The 12,338-nt window shown below is 39.9% G+C and overlaps 1 protein-coding gene across 1 annotated transcript; it reads left to right on the forward strand.

Moving 5' to 3' along the window:
- Window positions 1-790: 790 nt before the first annotated feature.
- On the forward strand, window positions 791-12,338 carry LOC145652895 (uncharacterized). The gene is made up of 6 exons (XM_081704721.1): window positions 791-820; window positions 1,257-1,532; window positions 1,636-1,974; window positions 6,759-7,055; window positions 9,740-9,856; window positions 10,556-12,338. The coding sequence occupies exons 2-6, from the start codon at window positions 1,517-1,519 to the stop codon at window positions 10,597-10,599; spliced, it is 813 nt and encodes a 270-aa protein (XP_081560847.1). The 5' UTR covers window positions 791-820; window positions 1,257-1,516; the 3' UTR covers window positions 10,600-12,338.

Raw genomic sequence — 12,338 nt, forward strand, 5'->3', positions numbered from 1 at the left:
TTTCAGCCCCTCGTTTAGTTCTCTGGCCTTCATTAGTTTCCCCTGTTCCTCGTTTCTACCTTGTTAGGTCATGTTTTTATACCCAGTGTTTTCTTCAGTGTCTTGCTGGTCGTTGTTCTAGCAGTTATCTGCTCATTGTGTTTGTACTAAGCCATTGTCTGAGCTCTTGTCTTGTTTCACGTTTATTCAGTCAGTGTTCTGGGTTCTGCTTTGTTGTCTGTGTATCTGTACCCTGTTTTCTCTCAGTTTGCCTGTTGATTTATTTTCCTGATTTTCATGTTTTCCTTTTTGTTTAATATATTTCCTGGATCTGTTCGTATTGGTGCTGTGACCTTGGACTGTCTTAATGACCCAGATTCTGGATAAAATAAATCTTGCTCTTCTCATTGTCTGCGTCCAGCTCGCTATCGCTCCACGTTACACAGTGTGTGTTCATTCTTCATAAACCTTCTAAACACTTAGAGAATGCTGGATAGGATGTCCATAAGTAATAGACACGGTGGAACTGTGAAACAGCAGTAGTGAATCTGCTCATACCACAGCACACACCACTGTCCACAGAAACATAAATCAATGATGCCCCCTTGTGTTCAAAACCTTCAGCGCTCTAAAGTTCTCTAAAGATGTTTTATCATGAACGATTCATTTCTTTCACTTTTGTTTAATCAGGGTGTTTGTGAAAACAGCAGTCACTTTTCCCATTTCCTTTGAATGCTCTCATGTGTTTTCTTTAATAAATTAATTAATTGTTCATATTCGTATGTTCCCTCTTTTATGTTTATAGTGCTGATTTCATTGGTTCAAGCTGGACTTGCTCAAGGTGATTTATATTTTTTACTTTTTTCTAGATTTTATGTACAAGTTTGATTTATATGTTAGTGTTAATTCACTCTGTGTAATATGATTTTAAAAACAGCTGTGAAGGTAAATAACTAAAGTGGAGTGTGTTATTGTTCTTTCTTCTGACATTGACTGTAATTTCATTGGATAAAACCCAAACTGCCATTATTAACTCTAGTCAGCTTTTTCATGAAACATGGAATGATGTCGTTAGATATTTTTGGAAAATTTGCTATTTAAAATTTATTCATTTACACTTTTACCATTTTATAATATATATTTTATAATGAATGGATTTATTTAGTATTAAAAACATGTGTAGGACCAGACAGTAGTGCAATAGATTTAGATTTAGGTCTGTGTAATTTATGATTACATAACTGAATGAAGAATTCAAATGTGTAATGTTTCTGCAGGTCGTCCTAAAGCTGTTGTGAGTGTAAGTCCTGATAATCACGTGTTCAGAGGACAGACTGTAACTCTCAGATGTGACATACAGGGAGAAGGAGACACTGGATGGACATACAGCTGGTATAAGAATAACTACAGTTCCTACCCACACACCACATCCAATTTATACATAATCAGCTCTGTTACACAGTATGACAGTGGTACATACACCTGCATACAGTACAGGGGAAGAGACTCTCAGAGCTCAGAGATCAGTAATGCTGTTATGTTAACTGTGTCAGGTGAGTTTGGACTGTGAATTCAGCCAATATACATTCATAGCAAGGTTGTTATTGTGTGTGTGTGATTTTAAACACAGAGCATTTTATATTTGCTGTCTTACAGAGAGACCCCAGGTAGTACTGAGTGTGTCTCCACAGAGTTGGCTGACTGAAGGAGTCTCAGTGAGTCTAAGCTGTGAGGTCAGAGACTCCTCTACAGGCTGGACATTCAGCTGGTACAGAGCTGATCCCTACAGAAAATGTTTAACTCCAGTAACAGACATTCATGGCTATGTGAGGTATTGTGCTGAGCTCCTCTCAGACAGCATCAGAGGAGCTGGAGGCTCCTACATTCTCAGTCCTGCTGCTCTACATCACACAGGAGTTTATGTGTGCAGAGCAGAGAGAGGAGAACCAACCTATCAGACACAGTACAGCAACACACAGCCACTATTGATCACTGGTGAGGACATACAACTGCAGTCTGTGTGTGTGTGTGTGTGTGTGTGTGTGTGTGTGTGTGTGTGTGTGTGTGTGTGTGTGTGTGTGTGTGTGTGTGTGATGGAATGCTCGCCTCTCACGAGTCACCACATGCAGTGGAAGGGTCTTGCTTGTTTATGTGTAACCATGCCTGCACACACCTGCACCTGGTTAGTGTTAGTCTTCATGTATTTAAACCCCTGTCATGGAAAAATGACCATCCGTACTGTCTCAGAGTCAGATGAGGGTGTCTACTACTGTAAACACCCAGAGAGAGGAGAGTCACCATACAGCTGGGTCTCAGAGGTCAGAAACTAAAGATTTTACATCTTCATTAGACCAATTTAACCAGAGCTTCAAATGTATGTTGGTAAGAAAATAATTTTCTAATTCTTAGTCTGGAAGCAGTAATCCTGTCAACATCACCGTGCAGGGTGAGACTCCAGGTAGTGAACTTACTCTTGTACTGAGGTTACTGTGATGAGTGTGGAGACTGTGTGTCACCTGCACAAAACACATGTGAATTTACATACGAATTTGAGTATTTGAGACTATGCATACACATTAGTTACATTTAGTCACTTAAACCATGTAAAGTTACTCTCACGGACTGCGCCGTCCCCATAAGTCACGTGGTACGGCCCGCCACAGGTGTGTTGTTTATCTGTTTAGTAACCACGCCCCCCTGGGATTGCACACATGCGCACAGGCTTTGTCAAGTGTCGCGTCTATTTAAACCCATGTCCGTGTGCGCTTCCTTTGTTGGTCATTGTCGCTACGTAAGTCGTTTAACGTTAACATCCGTCATTGTAACTATTTGCGATAGCCGTAATGTCTGCGTTTGTGTGATCACCTTTGTTACTGTGTACTTTGTTAAATGTTAAAACGTGTAATCATGTTCACTGTCAGCGTTTGTGAGTGCCTGTCGTGAAGTGCGTTTCATGTTAATAAACGTCCCACATGAACGAGGAGGAACGCTCGCCTCCCGTGAGTCACGTGGTTTGGCCCGCCACGTGCAGTGGGAGGATCTTCGTTTGTGGCCACGCCTGCACACACCTGCACCTCGTCATGTCTGAATATTTAAACCCGCGTCAGTGTATGCAGTGTCGTTGGTCATTGTTGATGTAACGTGTTAGTGTGGTGTGTTGCTGTTCATGGTAATGTTTACATTTACATTTACGGCATTTAGCAGATGCTCTTATCCAGAGCAACTTACAAAAGTACTTTGTCATTTACTCATAGAATATATCCTAGTACAGTACAATAGGTTAGAGTCCAACATACCAATGAACTAGAATACTGTAGAATACAGGGATCAATGCGGATACCTAGAAGTACAAAATACATAAGGTCTGTCTTAAACAATGATAAGTGCTATAAACAATAAGTGCTAGAGTTTGTTAAACAACATAAACAATACCCTACAATAAGCATTAATTCAGTCTGTCAATATGGGAGCAGTGTCAGTTGTCCTTTAAATATTCTGCAAATAGATGGGTCTTCAGTCTACGTTTGAAGACTGCAAGGGACTCTGCTGTCCGGACAGCAAGCGGGAGTTCATTCCACCATCTTGGAGCCAGGACAGAAAATAGTCTCAATGCTTGTCGTCCATAGAACCTGAAGCAAGGTATTTCAAGCCAAGCCGTACTTGAGGTTCGAAGTACTCGAGGTACAGATCAGGCTTTGACCATTGACCTCATGTATGAAGGGGCTGGTCCATTTTTGGATCTGTAGGCAAGCATCAAGTTTTTAAATCTGATGCGTGCAGCTACAGGGAGCCAATGAAGGGAGGACAGCAGTGGAGTAACATGTTAAATAATGTTAAATGCTATTTTCGTCACTGTTAGATCTATACGTGTTTATCGTGTTTGTTTAGTGTTAACTGTTTCTTGCTCATGTTCTTCGTTTGCAATACCTGTGAGTGCCATTGTCTTTATCTGTTAATAAATGTTCGTCCACATCGCTGGAGTCTGTGCATCCTGCCCCTCGTCTTTCGGCACTGGGGCCAGCAGTGTTACAGTTACTGTTATCCATAATTTTTAAAAAGACAGAATAAATGTTTTCTATATATACTACCCACAGCTGAAATCATATGGAATCTGTAATACTGTACAATAATTAAATTTAATTCATTAAATCTCCATTTATCTACAGTTATTTATTATTGAAAAATTAAATACTAGATACATTGTTGGGTATGGTGTGTCATTTAAGCAATGTGTTGAAGTATATAACTGGTCCTGGTGCTGTAGTAACTATTTGTAAACTAGCAGCCGTTTTCATACTAGGACTGTCTGGGGGAATTCTGAACAATCAATTCTGTTGACTTTAAGAACCAACTGTACTATCACCACCATTACTCCTACTGTACTATCACTACATTACTCCTACTGTACCATCACATTACTCCTACTGTACTATAACCACCATTACTCCTACTATAGTATCATGACATTACTCCTACTGTACCATCACCACATTACTCCTACTGTACTATCACCACATTACTCCTACTGTACCATCACCACATTACTCCTACTGTACTATCACCACATTACTCCTACTTTACCATCACCACATTACTCCTACTGTACTATCACCACATTACTCCTAATGTACCATCACCACATTACTCCTACTGTACCATCACATTACTCCTACTGTACCATCACCACATTACTCCTACTGTACTATCATCACATTACTCCTACTGTACCATCACCACATTACTCCTACTGTACCTTCACCACATTACTCCTACTGTACTATCATCACATTACTCCTACTGTACCATCACCACATTACTCCTACTGTACTATCACCACATTACTCCTACTGTACCATCACCACCATTACTCCTACTGTACCATCACCACTTTACTCCTACTGTACCATCACCACATTACTCCTACTGTACCATCACCACCATTACTCCTACTGTACCATCACCACATTACTCCTGCTGTACCATCACCACATTACTAATACTGTACTATCACTACATTACTCCTACTGTACCATCACATTACTCCTACTGTACTATAACCACCATTACTCCTACTATAGTATCACGACATTACTCCTACTGTACCAACACCACATTACTCCTACTGTACCATCACCACATTACTTCTACTGTACCATCACCACATTACTCCTACTGTACTATCACCACATTACTCCTACTGTACCATCACCACCATTACTCCTACTGTACCATCACCACATTACTCCTACTGTACTATCACCACTTTACTCCTACTGTACCATCACCACATTACTCCTACTGTACTATCACCACATTACTCCTACTGTACTATCACCACTTTACTCCTACTGTACCATCACCACATTACTCCTACTGTACTATCACCACATTACTCCTACTGTACCATCACCACATTACTCCTACTGTACCATCATCACATTACTCCTACTGTACCATCACCACCATTACTCCTACTGTACTATCACCACATTACTCCTACTTTACCATCACCACATTACTCCTACTGTACCATCACCACATTACTCCTACTGTACTATCACCACATTACTCCTACTTAACATCACCACATTACTCCTACTGTACTATCACCACATTACTCCTAATGTACCATCACCACCATTACTCCTACTGTACCATCACATTACTCCTACTGTACCATCACCACATTACTCCTACTGTACTATCACCACATTACTCCTACTGTACCATCACCACATTGCTCCTACTGTACCATCACCACCATTACTCCTACTGTACCATCACCACATTACTCCTACTGTACTATCACCACTTTACTCCTACTGTACCATCACCACATTACTCCTACTGTACCATCACCACCATTACTCCTACTGTACCATCACCACATTACTCCTACTGTACCATCACCACCATTACTCCTACTGTGCCATCACCACATTACTCCTACTGTACTATCACCACATTACTCCTACTGTGGCATCACCACATTACTCCTACTGTACTATCACCACATTACTCCTACTGTACCATCACCACATTACTCCTACTGTACCATCACCACCATTACTCCTACTGTACCAGCACTACATTACTCCTACTGTACCTTCACCACCATTACTCCTACTGTACCATCACCACATTACTAGTGTGCCTGATTTGGGTCAGCTGAGCTGATGACTGTCACACTCCTCTCAATCATCTGGCCAAAGTAATGTGAAGTAATACATACCATTTATTTATTCCTTCAAGTTCACTTCTCTTATCAAAACTTTTAGACACTTTCAACAAGCTTTCAAAGGTTTTTTTAAGCTTCTAACACATGATCTTACTGAGAGGTGAACATAAAAGCAGAATTTAAGTACTGTGTGATTTCTACAATGGAGCCTGAGCTGTTTCAGACTGTCCAGTCTAATTGGATACAAATATTGACTAAACCATCACACTCACATGTGAATGAACAAAACCGTTATAAGTGACATAAAAGAGTATCACAGTCCTAATTACAAGAGTCACATTACTGGACAAAGTGTCCAAGGTGGTACTGGATGGAATAATTAAGTGACTCACAGTCATGGGTTCACGTTTTACCCTCCAATCACAATCAGATCCCACATAATCTCCAGATAATCTCCACAAAACACAATGATTATCATATTAGAACGCAGCATCATGTGTCGAACCTGTTTATTATAATATATGTAAATACAGAGTGACTCCAGGAAGACACTGGGGGTCAGTCAGCTGTAACATGCAGTGTTCTCCATCTCTTTCCACAGATTTACCCACAACTACACTGACTGTGGAGCCTCAGAGTCCTGTGTTCACTGGAGAGTCAGTCACTCTGAAGTGTGAGGTTCAGGGTTATGATGGGTGGACATATCAGTGGTATAAGAAGAAAGCTCAGAGTCAGTGGACTACAGTGTCTCAGTCTGTGTTTGACACTGTAAACAGAGACACTCTCACCATCAGTGGAGATGCTGTAGTTAATGGGGATCAGTACCAGTGTAGAGGAGCACGAAATAACAGACCAACAACATCACAGTACAGTAACACTGTTACCCTCACTGTACATGGTAAGATTACTGTCATTTCAGGAATTTAATGTCTATTTCATTAATTTAAATTATTGTTTGTTAAATAATTTACAATATTTGTATTCAGCAGCATAATACACACTCAATGTATTGTGTTTACTAGGCAAAAATGAAAAACAGTAATTACAGTTACACTACATTGTATTGGATATATATTGTAATTACAGTTACACTGCATGGTAGTAGATCTGTACTGTAATTACAGTTACACTACATGGTACTGGAACTGAAATGCAAACTTACTTCTTTTCTTGTTATCTTAGTGTTACTATATCATTACAAACTTATAATGGATCTTAAAAGTGATGCACAAAATTTATAACAACAAATCAGCTCTCTTAGAGCAGGTGAAACACTGAACAGGGCTGTACTGTGGTCCTACAGGACCTTTATTTTGACACCCCTACTTTAAAATCATTTGTTTCCCCCCTGCACTACAAGACCTGATCTCACTAATAGCGCCCCCTTCTGTGTTGAAGAAGAGAGTACACAGTGACCTCACATAGTCTGGAGCAGAGAGACGTGTACTTCTCAGTAACCAGCAGCCAGTGTTCAGTTTTAGTAGGTTTTATAAGATTCCAACACATGATCTTATTGAGAGGTGAACATAAAAGCAGAATTTAAATACTTCTACAATGGAGCTTGAACTGGTTCTGAATGTGCAGTATAATTGTACAAAAATATTCAGTAGAGAGATCATCACACTTACATGTGAATGAGTTGGAGTGTAATCAACCCCATCTCAAAGTCCAGAGGGGTAACAAAGACTAGGGAACAAGGAGGCTAAGATAACACAAAGGCAAGGAGTGAAAACTTACGGGCTTTGCAAAAACATCAAAACAACCAAACACATTCAAGCCTAACAATGAACAGCAAAAACACCAGGATCAAGACAGGGTTTAAATACAAGAACCAAAAGGTAAAAACAAGGGACACGTGCAAGCAATCAAATGAGGGTAGAAGGAAAATTAAACTAAAGGTATGGAACCAAAACACACAAGACAGGGAAACCAAGGAAGCTAGAACCTGGGAGGGACTAATCATGACATTAACATCTACAGATATGAACTTGGACAATTTAAATAAAGTGAAAACAACTGAATTAATCAGAATATAAACAAATCTGACATAAACAGTTAATTAAAAGTCTGTTGATTAATCTACTGCTTCACTACTGCTACACCATGTTACTGAGAATCTATTGTTTTTATTTTAAAATGTTTAAAATACTGAAATACTTCATCTATTTTTAATATGAGAATGTTAGTCATTTCATAGATATCTCTATGCACTCTGTCATTGCATATTCTGAACTGTGTGTTTCATCTCCATCAATAGTTAAACCCACACCTGAACTCACATCAAGCCTTACAGGAGCTGCACTGGTGGGAAACCCAGTGACTCTGCACTGTAAGATGGACCAGCCTGCTGGATGGAGCTTTTACTGGTCCAGACACACACAGAACCCTGAGAATGAGACCAACACTGCAACAAACTCCTACAACATCAGCTCAGTGGCGCCCTCTGATGGAGGCCAGTACTGGTGCAGAGCTGGCAGAGGAAACCCAGTCTACTACACACACTACAGTGATGCACTCTGGTTAAACGTTACTGGTGAGGACCAATTTACGGTCTATAACCACCATAGAAATAAAATTTATCAGTGATATTTTCAGCAAAAATATGAAATATCAGTAGATTGTCATTAGAACGTCATTAGATTGTCACTACATGTACTGGGGAGTCTTGGACATGTGCACATATTGGCCACTAGATGGAAGCAGTCAATAACATTTTAGTAGAAACAGGACAAACCAGATCATAAAATGTCTGATTTCCTGAATAACAGGAAGCTGTCATATCTGCTACATGACATGATTTATGTGATTCTGAATTAATGGATTTATTCAACATTAAAACATGTACAGGACCAGACAGCAGTGACTTGTGTGGTAGATTTAGGTCTGTTTACTGGTGAGTATCAGTTGACAGACTATATTAATAGAAAACATGGTGTTGGTAATCTGTGAGAGCTGAGTTGATATAATTATGCCTGACTGGATATTTTACTATATGAATCATTATTATTTAGACAAGAAAGTGTTAAGCGTCCATTGTTGTGTGATTCCCTTTTGTAGAAAACCTGCTCCTACAAACTCTTTGGATTTGCTGCTCAGTTTAGTTTTAACTGTAGTAGAGCAAATATCCAGCACCACATAAATAACTCCTCTCACTCACACACAGCCTTTATATTATTACCCAGTTAAAATAAACAATGCAACAGATTCTGTGTAGTGTTGATATTATAATTTTTGTAAAGTGGTTGGGTGGCTACCACATGAATAAATGAATGAATTAAGTTATACAGCTTGTTTGCAATGAGTGTCAATTTTCTTTGGTTTATATTTTTATTTTAGTTTAATTGTATTTTTTATCATTCCATTTCATTATGTTCACTTCCATGTTTCGTCATGTCGCTTCTTAGTTGTAGCTGTTCGTGTTTTTCATCTGTTTAAAATAAACATCTTTGTTCACACGGCTCACGTTGGTATCCCATCCCTCACCCTCAATGCTCCCCAGAGTCACAGAAGCACTGTAGCTCTTCAGCTGTGATTAATTCTGTGTGTGTGTGTGTGTGTGTGTGTGTGTGTGTGTGAGATCAGCTCTGTCCCATTCAGAAGCTCCATTCTCCATCCTCAGTCTGCTCAGTAGTCTACTGGCAGTCTCTCCATATCTGCTAGTGTCCATCGTGCTGGGGGTCAAATGCTACAGAGCTCACGGTAAGAACTCTTCCTCTTAGACACACATTACACACACTGGAAGAAAAGAGGAACCAATCTTACATTTGTTTGAATCTGAAAGCGCATCCTAAGGTTTCTTCTGTGTGTTTTTATGACTTTCAACATTGTCATGACTCTTAATACTGCTAAGACAAGCAGGACACATGACAGTAAAGTGTCTGTCATATGTAATCCATAAAAATCATGGTTTATAAAAGCAGCACATGGTCATGAAACCAGTAGTTAAAAACAAGAGTGAAAAGAACAATGACTGGAACCAGAAAATGTTACTTTAGGCAAGACTGCAAATACTAAAAGAAACATGAGTGTAAATACACACACTAACTAGAGCCAAACAACACACAGTCATGACAGAGCAGAGAGATCAATGAAAACAATACAGGTTACCATGGGAACCACAACCACCAACAACTTAGGTTTTATATATACTTTATACTTTTGTAAACAGACATTTAAAACTATTTTAGATGCTGGTTTAATAAAATATTAATTTTCTCCCCACAATCATTGAAACTGTCGACATGTTGCTTGCGTGGGAGACAAGACACACTTTTTCCCCTTCTCTGATCTACAAGACCAAAACAGCAATAAAAGTGTATTAAATAATAATCCAATAACACCAGGGGGAGTTTTCTAACACCTACACTGTGATTTCTGTGTTTAATATTTTTTCTACAGCTCTGACTGAAACCAGAAGCCAGAATGCAGTCTCAGAGGAGTGAGAATCTAAAAATACTGAAGATGGAAGGACATTGTTCTGTTTGCTTGAAGTCATTTCACATGTGAGATTGTATGTTTGAACTCTGCTAACTTACTGCCAGCTGACAACCAGTTTATATGAAGCATCGTGCATCAATGTTTTCACTTTTATGCACATGTTACTATTGTGTGTCATTTATTCCAATGTTAGAATATTCTCATTTATTTTAATGATCTTTTACTTTGTTGGACTGGTTTACTGCTTTTATGTTCTTATTTTGTTAACTAAATTTAAAAATCGAATAAATTGTCTGCATTATCATTGCACTGATGTCAGATGAGATATTCCACAGCCAAAGAAACACTAAGTGTATTTTATACCAGACTCTAGATTTTAAGTAATCAACAACGAGACCACAGATTAGTGTTTTACACATTACTTCAAACTGACTCTCCTCAGCTCTAATGTAAAACTGTTCACTGGGTAGTGAAGTCACTACAAAGCTCATAATAGCTTGGACTTACCTGAGACAGGTCATCAGGTGATTGTTATAATGAACACCAGCAGCCACACCAGCTCTGTGAGGGCAAGATCACTCATCCCTGCTGTAGGATGTAGTGGCACTGATGGTCAGATACATCATCCCAGCACAGTAAATTCAGGAGGAACTGGGGTGGGTATATTAGACAGCCAGGTCTTTACATCCATGTGTTGGAAGCAGGAAAAATTTGCAAGTGTAAGGATCAGAGAGACTTGAACAAGGACCAAACTGTGATGACTAGACAGCTGAGTACAACTTAAGCAATTGAGGTTTATGGGCCTTCTTCAAGAGCCCAACACTGGGAACCTGGCAGTGGTGGGGCTTGAACCAGCAGCTTTCTAACTACAACTCAAGCACATTAACCACTGAGCTCCCACTGCCCCAATATGTTATTTTTATTATGTTGTCATCTCCTGACATCACCCCTCTACAAAATAAACATCTCCTTATCTAGCGTATCTAGCGCCTACCTTCCTGAATCCCAGGGTGCTTTAGAAAGATTTCACCAAACCTTAAAGTCCAAGCTGAGAACGTTTTGTTTGCCGCACGAGAAAGACTGGGACGTGGACCTCCTCCTCTTTCTGCATCACTGCATCACTACCTGGTATGGGAACTGCACCATCTTTGAGCGCAAGACCCTTCAGAGAATAGTGAGAACAGCTGAGAAGATCATTGGGGTCTCTCTGCCCTCCATCACAGACATCTACACAACACGTTGCATCCGAAAAGCTCCCAGCAACGTGGAAGACCCCACACTCCGCTCACACAAACTGTTCACCCTTTCGCCGTCTGGTAATAGGTACCACAGCATCCGGTCCCTCACCTCTAGACAGTGCAGCAGCTTCTTCCCAGAAGCCATCGGACTCCTGAACTCTGGCTAACTCCAGTTACAAACAAATAGAGTGCTGGACTGAATCAGCACTGTGCTCTGAACTGTTCTGGCTGCTACCGGTGACTGCTATGTTCAGTACAGCATGTCACTGACTCCTGTGCACAACCCACTTTACATATTCTCAGTACTGTACTGGTCAAAATAAAGACACTGTCTGTTCATTGTGTATTGGTCCTGTCCTGCATTTATTGTGTAACATTATTGCACTGTATTGTATTGTTTGCACTCGTGTAGTATGTTGTCTGTTTCACTTGTTTTGTCTTGCAGCATGGTCCTGGAGGAACATTGTTTCATTTTTGCTGTACACTTGTATATAGCTGAAATGACA

This window comes from Electrophorus electricus, chromosome 21 (assembly GCF_041902795.1).
Source record: "Electrophorus electricus isolate QZ-2024a chromosome 21, ASM4190279v1, whole genome shotgun sequence".
In the NCBI taxonomy this organism is placed as follows: Eukaryota; Metazoa; Chordata; class Actinopteri; order Gymnotiformes; family Gymnotidae; genus Electrophorus; species Electrophorus electricus.

Coding starts and splice junctions, on each gene's coding strand:
- LOC145652895 (XM_081704721.1), top strand. Junction 7,056..9,739: donor TGTTACCCTCACTGTACATG/GTAAGATTACTG, acceptor GTGTGAGATCAG/CTCTGTCCCATTCAGAAGCT. Junction 9,857..10,555: donor CAAATGCTACAGAGCTCACG/GTAAGAACTCTT, acceptor TTTTTTCTACAG/CTCTGACTGAAACCAGAAGC.